The following is a 17144-nucleotide window of genomic DNA, read 5'->3' as shown; positions in this document are numbered from 1 at the left end:
TAGGGTAGACCCCCTGTCATACAGGCGTTTCTGACGCTCCTGGGCTTGCAGCAAATGCTCACGTGAGATAGCCCCTAGGGCGTGGAGCTTTGTGCGCAAGTCGAGGACGTACTGGATCTCACTCTTACTGTCGCTAGACCCTTCCTCCCAATTTTCTTTAAACAGGTCTAGGACACCCCGGGGCTTACGCCCGTAGAGTAATTCAAACGGGGAAAACCCGGTGGAAGCTTGGGGAACTTCCCGCACCGCAAACAACAGGGGATCTAGCCATTTATGCCAATTCCGACTATCCTCGTGGACAAACTTCCGGATCATTGACTTCAAGGTCCGATTGAACCGCTCACAAAGGCCGTCAGTGGCCGGGTGGTAAACACTGGTTCGAATCGCCTTGATATTCAACAAGCCATACAGTTCCTTGAGGGTGCGTGACATAAAATTAGTGCCCTGATCGGTGAGAATCTCTTTCGGGATTCCCACGCGGGAGATGACTTGAAACAATGCTTGCGCTACACTCTTGGCAGAGATATTGCGCAGAGGTATTGCCTCGGGGTATCGGGTGGCGTAATCTATCAAGACCAACACAAATCGATAACCCTGTGTGCTCCGTTCAAATGGCCCGATAATATCCATCGCAATGCGGTCGAACGGGTTCTCGACCAATGGTAAGGGCCGCAAGGGGGCCCGTGGAATGGCCGGGGGATTTACTAACTGACATTCCCGACAGGAAGCGCACCACCTACGCACCTCTGCCCGAATCCCCGGCCAATAAAATCGAGCCATTATACGGTGCAGTGTTTTGTCATACCCTAGATGGCCCGCCATGGGGTTGAAATGAGCCGCCTGGAAGACCATTTCGCGGCGGCTGCGGGGAACCAGCAACTGGGTTACTTCCTCCTGACTATGTGAGTCACGACTTACTCGATATAACCTGTCGCTGATAATCGCAAAATAGGGGTGGGCGCGCACTGTGTCTGGCCGTATCAAAGTACCATCAATTGCTATCACTTGGTCAAAGGCTGATCTGAGGGTCTCGTCACGAGACTGCTCGAGGGGGAAGTCGCCTAGCAGCGGATAGTTCGGCGAGGAAGTCTCGGGGTGAGGCGCCCCCGCCGGCTCCGGCTCCCCGGCAGTGTCGCGAGGCGCCGCCTCGGCACAGAGCACATTACACGCCACACACCTCCCTAGCTGTCGTGCACGCATCCCGGTAGCCCTCTTTACCGCTTGAGGAAACCCCTCCCAATCCACACCTAGAATCAGGGGATGCGTGAGGCGTGGGCTAACCGCCGCCTGTACTCTATGGTTTTTCCCCTCAAAATGAATTTCGATAGCGACCACCGGATATTCGTGAATGTCCCCATGCACACACCTCACCCGCACCCTCGATGCCTTCAACAATGCCCCCGGCCGAACCAGGCGCTCCTGGATCATGGACTGCATGCAGCCCGAATCCAAGAATGCCTGGTGCGTATCATGTTGTATCCTTACCGGAATACGATACGCCGCTCCTGGTCCGGGGGGAGGGCCCGGTATGTCGCCGATGCGGACGACCCGTCCCACGTCCATCGCCCGACACTCGGCCTGCACGTGGCCCGGCCGTCCGCACCGCCAACACACCCCCCCTGTCGCTCGAGGTGCTCCCTGTGGGGCCGGGGTCGGTTCCGGATAGGTGCGCCCCTGCCATCTCGTCCTCGGGGCGGGCGCCGGCCTCTCTCCTTCTGCTCCCCCGGCTCCTCCTGGGCGTTGGCCCCCCCCCCCTTGCCGCGGGGCCGGGGTTGGTCGTTGTGGCCCCCGCGGTGGGAGGGAGAGATGGTCCTCGGCCTGTCCGACGGCGGTCTGGAGGTCCTGGGGGCGGTGGTACTGGACCTTGGGGGGACCCCGTGCCGCTCCGGTCCCCGGCGCCGGCCCGCCGACCCTGGTGAAGTCCTGAAGGAGGGCACTGTCCGTGATCCTCGCCGCCGTTAGTTCCTCCAGCGTCGTCTGCTGGGTCTGCTGCAGGGCCGTCTGCTGCTCGAGGACAAGCGCTATCCTCGACATTGCCGCTGCTAACGCCTCCATTCTGCCTTCCCTCTGTGTCCCAGGTTGGGCGCCAATGTAACGATGTCCGTTTATACACAGAGGCAGACGCAGCGTTACGGTAAGGGAATCTCTCCCGTTTATTCATATAGTTCGTCAATTGTCCTTTTGGCTTTCCAGCCTCCTTGATGATTACTCGGCGACTTTGCAGTCGTCTCTTTTCTCTCTCTCTCGTTCCGCCGTTCCCAGCTCACCTCGCCTACTGAAATGGCAGAAGCACACACATCTTAAACATTCGCCAGCGAGACTTAATTTGCAGCAGGTGTGCAACAAAAGTCTCGCCGACACAACCCCGGCCACGGTCCTGTAGCTCCCTCTACAGGCCGAACGCTGCATGTCCCCCCACAGTGGTCCATCAAATAAAAAAAAACATTGATGCGACAGAAGCTACACTCTAGCAACAATTTGACCTATTGACCTGGTGACCTTTAGTGACCTTTAGGTCATCCATCAGAGTAAAAGCCTTTGATGTGAAAGAAACTACCTCCTATATACGACTCACAGTCCTTTGGCCCATCGGGGGAAAGGTCATTTGAAGAAAAGGGGGGCAGAATTAATGTCTCCCCCTTCAATCTCTTGCAGGAGCGAAGACAGGCTTGAGCACAGTGAACGACAGACATGCACCAAGATGGACAGTATTGAAGCTAGAGAAGAACAGTAAGTTCATCAGCAACCCTGGTTTTCTACAGATTATTTTCCATACGGTATTACATACCATTTTTGCCTCTTAACAGCTTGAAAAGTCAATGGTCATATCATATCAATGGTCATATCAATGGTCAATGGTCAATGTATTTAACTAAATTACTTACCTATTACTTACATCGAAACTACACGACAGTCAGTTACTGAAAGATGAGTAGTCCATATCACTAACTGAAACTGAAGAATAGAGGATGGATTAAGAATACAAACACACATTTATTCCCAAATACAACTTCAGACAGTTATGGACATGATGAAGCGAACTCAACAAGTGGTCACGTGACCAACTAACACAAGTTAACATTACGTTATATCTGACTCCAAAAGATATTTCATGGTTAATAATGATTGATAATGTTAATTGCTCATCCCTGTGTGACAGACAATCTATCATATCGGATTGTTAACGATGCGTATGAACATGGACACTCATGGGAGGACCTGGTCACGATTATGTCGTGCTGTGTTAACAGAACCTTTATCTCGCGCACAACATCACATTAATGCACATAGGAAGAATGAGAATAGAGTATCAACAAATTAACCAATTTAACAGTTTCAAAGCAACATATGACCACATTTTAACCATACATTTAACGTGTGTCAAGGACAGCACGGGAGATTCAAGATTCAAGATTCTTTATTTGTCACGTGCATACAAGTATACAGTGAAATGCAAAAGTGACAGTGCCACAGAGTAGTGCAACAATACAATAAGTTTTAAAATAGAATAAAATAAAATAAAATAGAAGTACAGTCATGAGAAAAAGTTAGGACACCCCCCAAAATATTAAGTTATTCTCTTAAAAATATGGACATATCAATATGTTATCTTCTTTCTAACAATGTCTATAGATAAAGGGGATGTAATTGAACAAAAAACTATGAAAATGTAACTTTGTAATCATTTATTTAACGAAAAATTAACAATAATGCCAATTCCTACTGAGGAAAAAGTTAGGACACCCTATGCCCTAATAGCTAGTATTGCCCCCCTTGGCTGAAATAACCTCAATTAGACGTTTCTTATAACTGTCTACAGGTCTCTGACATCAATTGGGAGAAAGTTTTTCCCACTCCTCCTTGCAGAATTCTTTCAGCTGTGTGATGTTCGAGGGGTGTCTTGCATGCACAGCCAGTTTCAAATCAATCCACAGCATCTCAATAAGATTAAGATCCGGGCTTTGACTTGACCATTCCAGAACTCTCAATTTATTTTTCTTGAGTCATTCCTTGGTAGATTTACTGGAATGTTTTGGGTCATTGTCATGTTGCATGGTCCACATCTGCTTCAGCTTCAACTTTCGAACAGATGGTCTCACATTTTCCTCAAGCACCCTCTGATACAATACAAAATTCATAGTGGATTCTATGATGGTGAGCTGACCAGGCCCTGCTGCAGAAAAGCAGCCCCAAACCATGACATTTCCACCCCCATGCTTCACAGTTGGTATGAGGTTCTTGTTCTCAAATGCTGTCTTGGTTTTGCGCCAAACATGTCTACTCTTACTGTGCCCAAATAGTTCAACTTTGGATTCATCTGTCCAAAGCACATTGTTCCAGAAGTTCTGGTCTTTCTCTAGGTGTTCTCTGGCAAACTTTAGTCTTGCCCTGATGTTTTTTTTTGACAGCAGGGGTTTCCTCCTTGCACACCTCCCATGTAATGCAAACTTGTTCAGTCTCTTTCTTATGGTGGATGCATGTACTTTGACATCAATTGTGGCAAGAGATACCTGTAGGTCTCGTGATGACATTCTGGGATTGTTGGAGACTTCTTTAAGCATCTTTCGGTCAGCTCTTAGGCTGAACTTGCTTGGGCGGCCTGACCTGGCCATGTTGGTGGTGGTTTTAAATGTTCTCCACTTGTAAATTATTTTCCGTACAGTGGAATGGCCAATTTCGAATAGTTTGGAGATCTTTTTATATCCCTTCCCAGACTCATATGCATCTACAATTTTTCTTCTGAAGGCCTCAGAGAGCTCTTTTGATCTCGCCATGGTGATGCAACTCACTTCAACAATCAAGAGCAAACCAAACTAAATATCTGAGGCTTAAATAGGACAGGCTCCTCCAAAATCCTCTGTAACGATGTTCTAATCATTTGCACCTGATGTGGTGCTCTTTATTATAATTTTAGGCATTTTAAGTGGAACTAAATGTGGGGGTGTCCTAACTTTTTCCTCACAAGAAGATTGCATTTCTATTAATTACATTTTACCAATCATTTTTTAAATAATTTGTTTCAGTTGTATTTGTTTAGTTATATTACCTCAATTTTTCAATATTGTTCAAATGAATATCAAATGTCCATATGTTTGAATATGTTGAAGAAGACAAAGGTTTTCATAGGGTGTCCTAATTTTTTCTCATGACTGTACATCAGCCTTGGCTAAGGTGTATAGAGCCACTGGTGGTCAACTCTCAATCTACCGTGACAGCATAACTCGGCCATCAACATGAACCCCGCGGAGTCACCAGCACCCTCCTCAGAGGCCGAGCAAATCCCATCGGCACTGACGAACCAAGGAGCGCTGCTGGGTGCGCACCAGGACCAGCTCCGGCACCTCACCGACTCGGTGGGAATACTTCTTGACTCTGTGCGCCGCCTGGAGAATCGATTGCCAGGACCCTCACCAGCCCCAACGCCGACTGCTCTGCCGGGGCCACAACGAAACCCCCAGACACCAGGCCCTGAACCCAAGATCCCTGCCCCTCAACGCTATGATGGTCGCTCGGGTGGGTGCAAGCCATTTTTGACCCAGTGCTCACTGATTTTTAAACTCCAGCCCTATTCCTTTGCCACAGAAGACTCCAAGGTCGCCTATATCATCACCTTGCTGTCTGATCGGGCCCTACACTGGGCCACAGCCCTAGTGGAGAAGGATTCCCCGATCTGCGACAGTCTGGATGTATTCACCCATACACTCCGTCAAGTCTTCGACCATCCCGTAAGTGGGCGTGAGGCCGCCAGACGAATCCTAGACCTACGTCAGGGATCACAGACGGTGGTCGACTACGCCATTCAGTTCAGGACCCTAGCTGAGGAGACTGGATGGGAAGAAGAGGCCATGATCTCAACCTTTTACCATGGACTAGCAGAAGACATCAAGGATGAGCTGTCTACTCGAGATTGGGGCGATGGCCTGGAGGCACTTATCACCCTTGCCATCCGTATTGACAACCGCCGACTGGAGCGCCTAAGAGAACGAGGTGGCAAGAGCCTGGCGTCCAGTGGCCTGTATCCCCCAATCCTGTCACCCGCAGTTCCTCACCCACCTCCGCCTCCAATGCCCAGGGCTGCAGGGAAAAGCCAGGCCTCCTCAGGGAGCTGGGAAACCCTGAGGAGCGGAGCCGTACTCCCGTCCAGGTCAGTGTCTGGCCTACATTTGCATGTGACACTTAGATGGGGGGATCCTCAGACCAGGCAAGCACAGGTTAATGCCCTTGTTGATTCTGGAGCTGCAGAGAACTTTTTAGACTTATCGTGGGCCTTAAAATTGCAATTACCCATTGAGTTAAACCCTTCTCCACGAATGGTGCAGGCCATTGATGGGAAACCGATTGGCACTGGCAAACTAACCTACCGTACTAAGCCTGTTCAGCTATGTATTGAGGACCACTGTGAGACTATCCAATTTCAGTTACTTGACTCACCAATGGATCCTGTGATTCTCGGCTATCCCTGGTTGTGTAAGCATGAACCTCAGTTCTCTTGGTCCACAGGCTCTTTAACTCTCTGGGGTCCTAACTGTGTCCTCTCTTGTCTCAGAGCTCAGAAGGTGTGTTACGCCCAAATAGAGGAATTCCCTGTGTCCGATCAGCTCCAGAGTAGCGTGGACCCCAGACCCCGGTTAGAGATACCGGGATTACCAGAGCAATACAGAGATCTGTCTATGGTTTTCAGCAAGGCCAAAGCCTCAGTGCTACCACCACATCGACCCTATGACTGTGCCATCGATCTGCTGCCTGGTACTATGCCACCTAGGGGCAGACTATATTCCCTCTCTCCCCCTGAGAAAATGGCCATGGATGAGTACATCAGGGATGCACTAAAGACTGGCTTTATCAGGCCGTCTAGATCTCCTGCAGCGGCAAGTTTCTTTTTCGTAGGAAAGAAGGACGGTGGACTCCGTCCCTGCATAGACTACAGAGGCCTTAACAAGATTACCATCAAGGATCGGTATCCTCTTCCCTTGATGTCGTCCGCCTTTGAACAGCTGCGCAACGCTACCATCTTCACTAAGCTGGACCTGCGTAGCGCCTACAATCTGGTGCATATGAGGGAAGGGGATGAATGGAAGACCGCATTCATCACCCCTAGTGGCCACTACGAATACCTGGTGATGCCCTTTGGGTTGGCCAACAGTCCAGCGGTGTTTCAGGCGTTTATAAATGACGTTTTACGAGACATGTTAAACCAATTTGTGTTTGTTTATTTGGACGACATCTTAATCTTTTCTCGTTCCCAGAGTCTCCATGTCCAACACGTTCGAGAGGTCCTGAAGAGACTGTACGAAAACAGCCTGTTTGTGAAATGGGAGAAATGTGAGTTCCATGTCACTCAGGCCTCCTTCCTGGGGTTGGTCATATCTCAGGAGGGTGTTCACATGGATCCCACCAAGGTGCAGGCCGTTTTGGACTGGGCCCAACCAGCAACCCTTAAGCAGGTACAACGTTTTTTAGCCTTTGCTAACTTTTATCGCCGCTTCATTAGGAGCTTCAGTTCGGTGGCGGCGCCACTCACTGCCCTTACCAAGGGGTCCCCAGCAAGGATCAAATGGACAGCAGAGGCACAGAGAGCATTCAACACCTTAAAGAAGCACTTTGTGACTGCCCCCATTCTGCGCCATCCAGACCCGGCCCAGCCGTTTGTGGTGGAAGTGGATGCCTCTGATGTCGGAGTGGGAGCAATTCTTTCACAGAGGTCAGTGGAAGATGGTAGACTTCACCCATGTGCCTTTTTCTCACGCCGCTTGACCTCATCCGAAAGGAATTATGCGGTAGGAGACAAGGAACTATTGGCCGTCAAGTTGGCACTTGAGGAATGGCGCCACTGGTTGGAGGGGGCGGAACACCCCTTCCAGGTCTGGACAGACCACAAGAACCTGTCCTACATCCAAGAGGCCAAACGACTGAACCCGCGGCAAGCAAGGTGGGCACTATTCTTTAGCCGTTTTAACTTTGTGCTCTCTTACAGACCCGGGTCGAAGAACACAAAGGCAGATGCCCTCTCCCGCCAGTTTGACCTCTCTGAAAGGGATCGTACTCCAGAGCCCATCCTTCCAGCCTCCTGCATCGTGGCGCCAGTACAGTTTGCCGTTGAGGACACGGTCCGCCTGGCCCTCGAGTCCGAGACTTGCCCCCCTGAGGCCCCTGAAGGCTGTCTCTTCGTACCAAGCTCAACCAGGTCACGGGTCTTACAATGGGGCCATTCCACACGACTGACAGGCCATGCAGGCGTGCAGCGCACCTTTGAGTTTATTCGGCGAAAGTTTTGGTGGCCTAAGATGCGAGGGGATGTCAAGACCTTTGTGGACGCGTGTTCAGTCTGCGCACAGCACAAATCCAGCAACCAACGACCTGCAGGTCTCCTACTGCCGCTGCCCATTCCAAGGCGACCATGGTCCCACGTCTCCATGGATTTTATAACAGGCCTGCCAACCTCCAGGGGTAATACGGTAATTCTTGTGGTGGTAGACCGGTTCTCTAAGGCAGCACATTTCATAGCACTCCCTAAGCTGCCATCTGCTAGTGAGACCGCCGATCTCGTCCTCCAGCATGTGGTGAAGATTCATGGCGTTCCTTCAGATATCGTCTCTGACCGGGGACCTCAGTTCGCGTCTCGTTTTTGGAAGGCCTTTTGGTCTCTCTTTGATGCCTCGGTCAGCCTCTCTTCGGGATTTCACCCTCAGTCCAATGGCCAAACTGAGCGGGTGAATCAGGATCTGGAGAAATATTTAAGATGTTTTGTGTCCTCCAACCCAGACAGATGGAGCCAATTTCTGATGTGGGCAGAGCTGTCATACAACACCCTCCAGCGGTCATCTACTGGTATGTCTCCATTCGAGTGTCAATTTGGCTTTAAACCTCCTCTGTTCCCCAGTCAGCAGGACTCCGTGGCGGTCCCATCTGCTGAGGCATTCGTGTCCCGCTGCAGGAAAGTCTGGAAACGGGCTCGCATGGCCTTAAGCCAGTCCACATCGCGCCACCAGAGGCAGGCCAACCGACACAGGAGACCGGTTCCACAGTTGAGACCGGGTCAACGAGTATGGTTGTCCGCCAAGGACCTCCCATTGAGAGTGGATTCTCGGAAGCTTGCTCCACGTTACATCGGACCGTTCCGCATCATTCGGAGAGTGAATCCGGTCGCTTACCAGCTGGAGCTCCCAAGATCCATGAAGGTGAACCCGGTGTTTCATGTATCCTTGTTGAAGCCAGTGATTACCTCTCCTCCGTCCCCCCCCTCCCCCACCCCGTCTCATAGGTGGAGGTATGGCTTATTCCGTCAAGCGGCTGTTAGACTCAAGACGTGTTGGACGGGGACTACAATACCTTGTAGACTGGGAAGGCTATGGCCCAGAAGAGAGGAGTTGGGTTCCTTCACGACACGTCCTGCACCGAGGCCTTGTTCAAGACTTTCATCGAAGTCGACCAGATCGCCCTGGGCCGCCGGGAGTCGGCCGTAGAGGAGGGGGTCCTGTCACGAGGCTGTCCAACCAGCAGATGGCGACAGAGAGCACTTCCAGGCGGACCAAGAGGAAGTAACTAGGAGATGCCCATATTTGGTCCTTCCTGCCCTAGGGACTCACCTGCAACCTATGACAGGAGTGATTGTGTTTTGTGTTTATGTTTCTCACCTGTGTTTTACTCGTTAGCCCTTATTAGTTGTAGTATTTTAAGACCTCTGTTAGCAGTGCCTCCTTGCCGAGTTATGAACGTTTATGCCTGAGACAGTTTTGCTGCCTATTGTAAAGATCCCTAAGTTTTTGAGTAAAAGCCTTGGACCTCCCTACTGCCTCTGACTCTGCATTTTTGGGGTTTTGCCTGGTTACCATCAGCCTTGGCTAAGGTGTATAGAGCCACTGGTGGTCAACTCTCAATCTACTGTGACAGAATATGGTAGTGAACACAGGAGCTAGCTGGTTAGCACAGGTCTTAAGTACTCTTCCAGGAATGCCATCCGGGCCAGCAGCTTTCCTAGTGTTCACCTTCAGCAGAGCCCTCCTCACGTCGTGTTCTGTCACGGAGAGTGCTTGCTCTGCCCCAGCGTGTGAACTCCCATCAGCCGCGCTAGCCAGCACTCTGACGTTGTTGTTGTTAGCTGGCGTGCTAGCGGTGGTGTTGCCAGCCTCAAACCGTGCATAAAAAGAGTTCAGGTCTTCGGCTAGGGAGGCATCTGCACTTCCGGTTGAGGGGAGTGTGTGCTGATAGTCTGTAATAGATCGTAGTCCTCGCCATAGGCCCCTGGTGTCTTTGTTCTCCATCTGCGCCTGCATTTTGTCTGCATATCTCCTCTTGGTGGCTTTCACCGCCCTCCGCAGATTGTAGGACTCCGCTATATACTCCTCCATGCCGCCGGATGCCAGACCAGAGTTGTAAGCAGCGGTGCGGGCTCTCAGAGCGGCGCGGATGGAACTGTCGACCCAGGGTTTCTGGTTGGGGTAGATCTTTACCGTCCTAGTTGGTACAATGTTATCGGCTAATGTAGAGATGAAGTCCAAGACAGTCTCTGTAAACTCGCTGACATCGCTGGAACTTGATTGAAACATATCCCAGTCGACGTCACTCAGCGCGTCTTGTAACACGGCCTCTGATTGGTCGGACCACCGCTTTCCCTCCCTCTTCACGACCACTACCTGTTGGATCCTCTGTTTGTAAACAGGCATCAACAGAATGGCGGAGTGGTCTGATTTCCCAAAGGGAGGGAAGGAAACAGCTTTGTACCCATTCTTAAACTGAGTATAACAATGGTCTAAAGTTCTATCTCCCCTGGTGGCACACTTGATGTGTTGACGGAAGTTAGGCATAACTTTTTTAAGGTTAGCCCTGTTGAAATCACCTGTTACTACCATCGCCGCCTCAGGGTGGTTGCTCTGATGCCGGCACAGCGTATCATGTAGGGTCGATAGCGCTGCCTCGGTGTTGGCCTGTGGTGGAATGTAGACGGCTGTGATGATTGAGCTGAACTCCCGGGGAAGGTAGAATGGGATGGTCAGATGCTCCAGGTCTGCCGAGCAGGTCTGAGAAAGCGTCGTTACGTTGATAGGGTTACACCAGTTGTTGGTCATGAAGCAAACTCCACCACCCTTGGATTTGCCGGACTCCTCCGTTCTATCCGCCTGGAAAACAGAGAAGGACTCAGAAGGGCAGATGACTCGGTCCGGTACCAATGAGGTAAGCCATGTCTCTGTTAGACAAAGGATGTTACAGTCTCTTACGTCTCGCTGGAAAGTAATCCTCGCCCTGAGATCATCCATCTTGTTCTCCAGAGACTGGACATTAGCAAGAAGTATGCTAGGCAGAAGTGGACGGTGGGCCTGAGCTCTCAGCCGATTCCGAATGCCTCCCCGCTTTCCCCGGTGTTTCCTCCTCTTTTTTGGCGCACATCCTCTCACGGGAGCTCTCACAACAATTTTTTCAGGAGACTGGTGGCCATGGGCCTAACTCGAGTAACTCAAAGGACATCTTGCTGTCCTTGTCCTTAAATATCACCCTGACAATCGGGCATAGGCCTGAGAGCCAGTTGGCCTATACTATAGACATTACAATCGGAAAATAATTGACAAGAGGCGAGGTGCGATTTCTTCAGGATGTCCGCCAGGCATGCTCAAAGCTGGCACCATCAATCCGTCTGCAAAACTGCTGAAAAGCTCTGAAATCACTGAGAAAGTGAGGGAATAAATATTGGGACATTTAAAGTTCAAGGGCTGGAATAATAGTTACATTCCTATTTTTTTGTTTTGTAAGGGGAAATGTAGTGAAAGTAGCTCACTACACTGCTACATGGCAAAAAAAGTTGTTAACTACTGAAAACACTACGAAGATTTGAATTTAGTTCAATTACCACCAAGCTACTGCAAAATGTAGTTAAATTAATAGTTGAGCTACATGTCGTGGAACTACTCCCCAACACTGGTTACAGCATGTTACTGAAAGAGTCCTTCTATCATTTGAAAACAGCTTGGACTTGGATACACTGCAGTGTATTGCTCCTCTAGAAGATGATAGTCGTCTCTATTCAGTTGAGTGTGGATATTCTGGGAGAGTGTAAACTTGTTGTTGTTGTTCCTACTACCATCTGTTTAGGCACCCTAGTCTAGACGAGGTCGTTTCCTGGGCCCACAGCTTCGAGATGATGATGCGGTCCTCGGAAGGCCGGGACATCTTCCGGGAATTCCTGCGTTCGGAGTACAGCGAAGAGAACCTGCTGTTCTGGCTGGCCTGTGAGGATCTGAAGATGGAGACCAACCCCGCGACCGTCGACGAGAAGGCCAGGATCATTTACGAAGACTACGTCTCCATCCTATCACCAAGAGAGGTAGGTGGGAACACGTTGTTGTTGTTGTTGTTTTTGTGTCACTGTGAGAAGTGATAGGAGGATATTATTACTTGCCCCTGTCTCCTAACATGTCCGTCCGTCCGTCCGTCAACCCCCCCCCCCCCCCCCCAGGTGAGCCTGGACTCGCGGGTGAGAGAGGGCATCAACCTGAGTCTTGCGGAGCCCAGCAACCTGATGTATGAGGAGGCACAGCTACAGATCTACACTCTGATGCACCGGGACTCCTACCCCCGCTTCCTCAACTCCTCCATTTACAGAGAGCTGCTGTAGACCAAGAGGCACTGCCTGGACACCTAGAGAGGCCAGCCTCCCTCGTACCAATACCTACACCCCCCACCAACGCTACAACATGGTGCCAGAACCTGGTTTGATATCTCCTTTTTTGAAAAAAAAAAAGAACAGAAAAAAAACTGGCAGTTAAGCAATTTTCCTGTGTCTGCTCTGCTCTAGGCCGCGACCCTGGCGGTTGGTTCCTGGTTGACGGTCAACAAGAGGAGCGACCATGTTAGTGGACCCTGACCGACAAAGAGAAACAAAAAAGGACAAACCCCCTGTTCCTGTAATGTACTGTCAAGAGCTCTCCTCCTCTTTACTCTTTCTCCCTCTCCTTTCATTCTCTTTTTATCTCCCTCTCTCTCCTTCTTTCTGTTTTCTCTCAGATTCTGTCCCAAGCCTCAGACATTTCTACAATCCAAATATGATGCCATTTTTTACGACGATCGTAGGGCTTGACCTTGACTTGACCTTCACTTGACCATGGCTTGACCATGGCAAGCAGGAGTCACAGACTTTGCATGTATTAAGGTTATGGAAAACTCACTCTAGCTTGACATTATTAGTCGTGGTCTGCAAATTCTTCTTGAACATGAAATATGTGTATTTTTCCTCTGTTCCAGGGATCTTCACTCTGTCGCGCTCTTGATGTTAACTTGAAGGGAAAAGAGATTTGCCAATTTAGCTTACAGAGTGGTGCAGCAACAGTGTCATCCGCCCGCCCATCCGAGCACTTTCCTACTTTACATATATACTGAAATGTATGCACTCACTGCAATGTAAGTCGCTTTGGATAAAAGCGTCAGCTAAATGGCATACATACATACAATTCTAAAGCTGGGAGAAGTAAGGGCTAGAATTGTGGTTGGGCAGCTAAATGTATTATAAAACATTAACTTTCCACTGAACAATGCCTTTGTGTGAAAAAGGCTGCTAGTTTCTGGAGACAAGATTCAAGATCAAGATTCAAGATTTCTTTATTTGTCACGTGCATACAAGTATACAGTGAAATGCAAAAGTGACAGTGCCACAGAGTAGTGCAACAACACAATAAGTTTTAAAATACAATAAAATAAAAATAGAAGTACTAAAAAATATACAGTATGGACAGTATAAACAATATGAACAGTATAGCCAGTAAGCAATATAAATAGCAGATGGATGATTATGTGTGTGCATATGTGTTAGAATGACAGTGCATGTGTGAGTGACTTGAGGGGGGCACTGGTGGGGTCATCGTTGACAATTCTGATGGCATGGGGGAAGAAACTCAGTCTTAGCCTCTCTGTTTTTGCTGCATGACAGCGGAGGCGTTTTCCTGACGGCAGCGGCTGGAACAGTCCATGTTTCGGGTGGTGAGGGTCCTTCATACAACCATAGGTTATAACACACAGTCCGTCCCTCCCGTCCTGCCTATAACCTACCCACCCCCGTCCTACCCAAAACCTACCTAGGACCTACAGTACCCACCCCCATCCTACCCTGACCTGAGAGAAGCACAGGTGCGGTAGAGGTTGATTGAGGTTGAAGAAGAGGTTGGAATCATTGCTGGAGAAAAGAAAATCAAACATTCTGTTTAAAGAGAACTGTTCACTTTTTGTTTTCTATTACATATAATATGTACAGTAGTATATATAGTAATCACAATACCTTGTTTTTGAAGGTGAAGTATGAGATGGTTGTATAGTTCTGATGTCTAGCTGAGGGGTCTGATATTACAGAGAAATTAAGTTGAGCAGCACAACACCCTTGGTTGTCAAGCTATAGCTAGTTCTGAACTGACTGTGCTGGTACTGTGTAAGTACTGTGTCAATACCAACTCCCTAGAATCCAGCTCTAGAATCTGCTAGGTGACATCAGACATGGCTTTACTGAGGTGGCGTTGGAAATGTGAGTCTAACTTGGCAGGGGAGACAGGAGTTTGGGTCTACAACATAGAGCTCTTTGTCTATAGAAGACTTTCTGTGGTACCCAGCTGGCTAGGGGAGTACAGTTATGATGCTACAAAAGTTATGATGCTACAAAAACTAAAAAATTGATGCAGAGCGGATGCAAGCTTAATGCACCATCAGTGGCAGGGCACATTCCAGAGATGTATTTCATTGCAAGGGTTCTTGTTACAAGTGCGAATGAGCTTGGCACGACATATAATTGTAGTGGAAACTGTTGGCCGTCTGTAGTTCATGCTCTCTCAGCCCTATAGCTCGTCAATACAGACTTTAGAGACAAGTGTTTTTCTTTTTTGTCCTAGAATTGCCAGCATGCATTAATGAATATATTTGTGCCATACAGATACACATTGACTTATCAAAACATTTTGACTAGGGTCTTGTTAAAATGTCCCATGAACATTTAAAGTATATTATATTCAAGGACTTTTTAAAAAAATAAAATAAAATGTGACATTTAGGATTTAATGCAGGCGTTTTTCACCTGTTGATGTCTAGACATCAGTGCATGAGTATTAAATACAGTATATTTTGACGAGGAAGAGTACTAGTAAGTATGATCACCAAAGCTGTACGAGGGGTTGGTAGATGTTTAACCTCTGTGACGGCCGCCGGGGTGTGCGGGCGCGTCACGGACCCAAACACAGTGTAAGCAGAGAGATCCACACCAGAATTACAGTCAAAAATATTTATTCGATTAGCGGGGAGAGGGAAATGATAGAGAGAGGGTGGGGTTGAGAAGGCGTCGTGTCGTGCACGGGCCCCGCAGGAGATCCGTCGTCGGGAAGATAGCAGGGGGTTTCGGTACACGGTGGGTGGTCCTCTTACGTTCCAGGTCGGGGCGGCAGCAGGGTAGTCAGACAGGCGAAGGTTGGCAACGTAGCGGGCTCTCGGACGGTCTCGGGGTCGGGCTTCAAAGGGGGCTCTCATATGGTCAGGGATCGTACACAGGTCGACGGTGACTTGGCTTACTCTCGCTCTCATACACTACTCCGTGGTTCGCCTTAGCAACTCCTCCTCTCTGGGTGCTCCGTGGGCTCCTTTTGTCCCGTCTCTGCTGCTCCTGCTGATGCCCTTCACCTGTGCCTTGATGGGCAGGAACTCCATGTATGGGCATACGGTGCTTATCTCTACGGGTTGCAGCTGTGGCCCCTTGGGGTGCAGGAACTCCATACATGGTCCTGCCAACGACAACACGGGGCAAGAGAGGGACAGCAGAAACAGCAGAGACAAAGCGAGGCGAGATATACACTCCACTTACCACCGTCCCACACTCGCGCATGGGCTTAGGCACGGGGCGGGCGCCACATATCCCCCTCCTGAGCTCCGACCTCGCGGGAGGGGCGGCCCAGCCTCCTAGTGCGTCCCGCCGTGAGAGAGCGTCGGCGTTCCCATGCGCGGCCCCTGCTCGGTGGACCACGTCGAAGGAGAAGGGTTGAAGGGAGAGGAACCAGCGGGTGACCCGGGCGTTGCTGTCTTTGTTCCTCGCCATCCAGACCAGTGGTGCGTGATCGGTGACCAGGGTGAACTGCCGCCCCAGTAGGTAATACCGGAGGGACTCCAGAGCCCATTTAATGGCCAGGCATTCTTTCTCTATCGTTGAGTAATTTTTCTCTCTTGGGAACAATTTACGGCTGATATACATGATGGGATGTTCCTCGCCTTCTCTTAGCTGGGAAAGGACGGCACCCACCCCGGTCTCCGATGCGTCCGTCTGTACCACCAGCGGCTGTTGGAAGTCCGGGGTCACCAACACTGGGTCCGTGCAGAGGGCCTCCTTCAGCCCTGCGAACGCCTGTTCCGCCTCCGGCGTCCATTCGACCCGATCCGGCATGCGCGCGCGGGTGAGGTCGGTGAGGGGTCCTGCCAGGGAAGAGAAGTGGGGAACAAAGCGCCGATAATAGCTGGCAAGTCCTACGAAAACCCGTACCTGTTTCTTTGTCTGGGGGCGGGGCCACCCGCGGATCGCCTCGACTTTCCCTACCTGGGGCTTGACACACCCTCTCCCGATCGTGAACCCCAGGTAGTTTGCTTCTTGGAGGCCGAGCCGACACTTGGCTGGGTTTGCGGTGAGCCCCGCCTCTCGTAGGGCTTGCAGCACAGCCTCCATCTGTTTCAGGTGGGCCCCCCACTCCTCTCCGTGGATGATGATGTCAATGTAGGCGGCCGCATATTCGCGGTGGGGACGGAGCACGTGATCCATGAGCCTCTGGAATGTGGCCGGCGCCCCGTGAAGCCCGAACGGTAGCTGTACGAACTGAAATAGTCCGTCCGGGGTGGAGAACGCAGTTTTCTCTCTGGCCTCAGGTGCGAGGGGCACCTGCCAATACCCTTTAGTGAGGTCCAGGGTGGTGATGTACCGGGCCCTGCCCAGCCTCTCGATCAGCTCGTCGACCCGTGGCATTGGGTAGGCATCAAACTGCGAGACCGCGTTGAGCTGGCGAAAGTCATTACAGAAGCGAATGCTCCCGTCGGGCTTGGGCACCAGCACGATGGGGCTGCTCCAGGCGCTCCGCGACCGCTCTATGATGCCAGCCTCCAGCATCGCCTGCACCTCCTGGTTTATGGCCGTCCGTCGGGCCTCG

The 17144-nt window shown here is 50.4% G+C and overlaps 1 protein-coding gene across 1 annotated transcript in view; it reads left to right on the top strand.

Annotated features, from left to right (window-relative positions):
* The window catches only part of LOC310823786 (regulator of G-protein signaling 17-like), a gene marked incomplete at both ends in the record, with an annotated part of 30260 nt that extends 17653 nt beyond the window's left edge, over window positions 1-12607 (top strand). Inside the window, 3 exons of the mRNA XM_083696639.1 lie at window positions 2656-2730; window positions 12085-12316; window positions 12449-12607. Of these exons, the coding sequence (XP_083552765.1) occupies window positions 2656-2730; window positions 12085-12316; window positions 12449-12607 (466 nt within the window). The remainder of the gene's footprint in view (window positions 1-2655; window positions 2731-12084; window positions 12317-12448) is intronic.
* Window positions 12608-17144: the final 4537 nt, after the last annotated feature.

This window comes from Argentina silus (assembly GCF_951799395.1).
Source record: "Argentina silus genome assembly, chromosome: Y".
Classification (NCBI taxonomy): Eukaryota; Metazoa; Chordata; class Actinopteri; order Argentiniformes; family Argentinidae; genus Argentina; species Argentina silus.
This window is presented reverse-complemented; position numbering and strand designations above follow the sequence as displayed.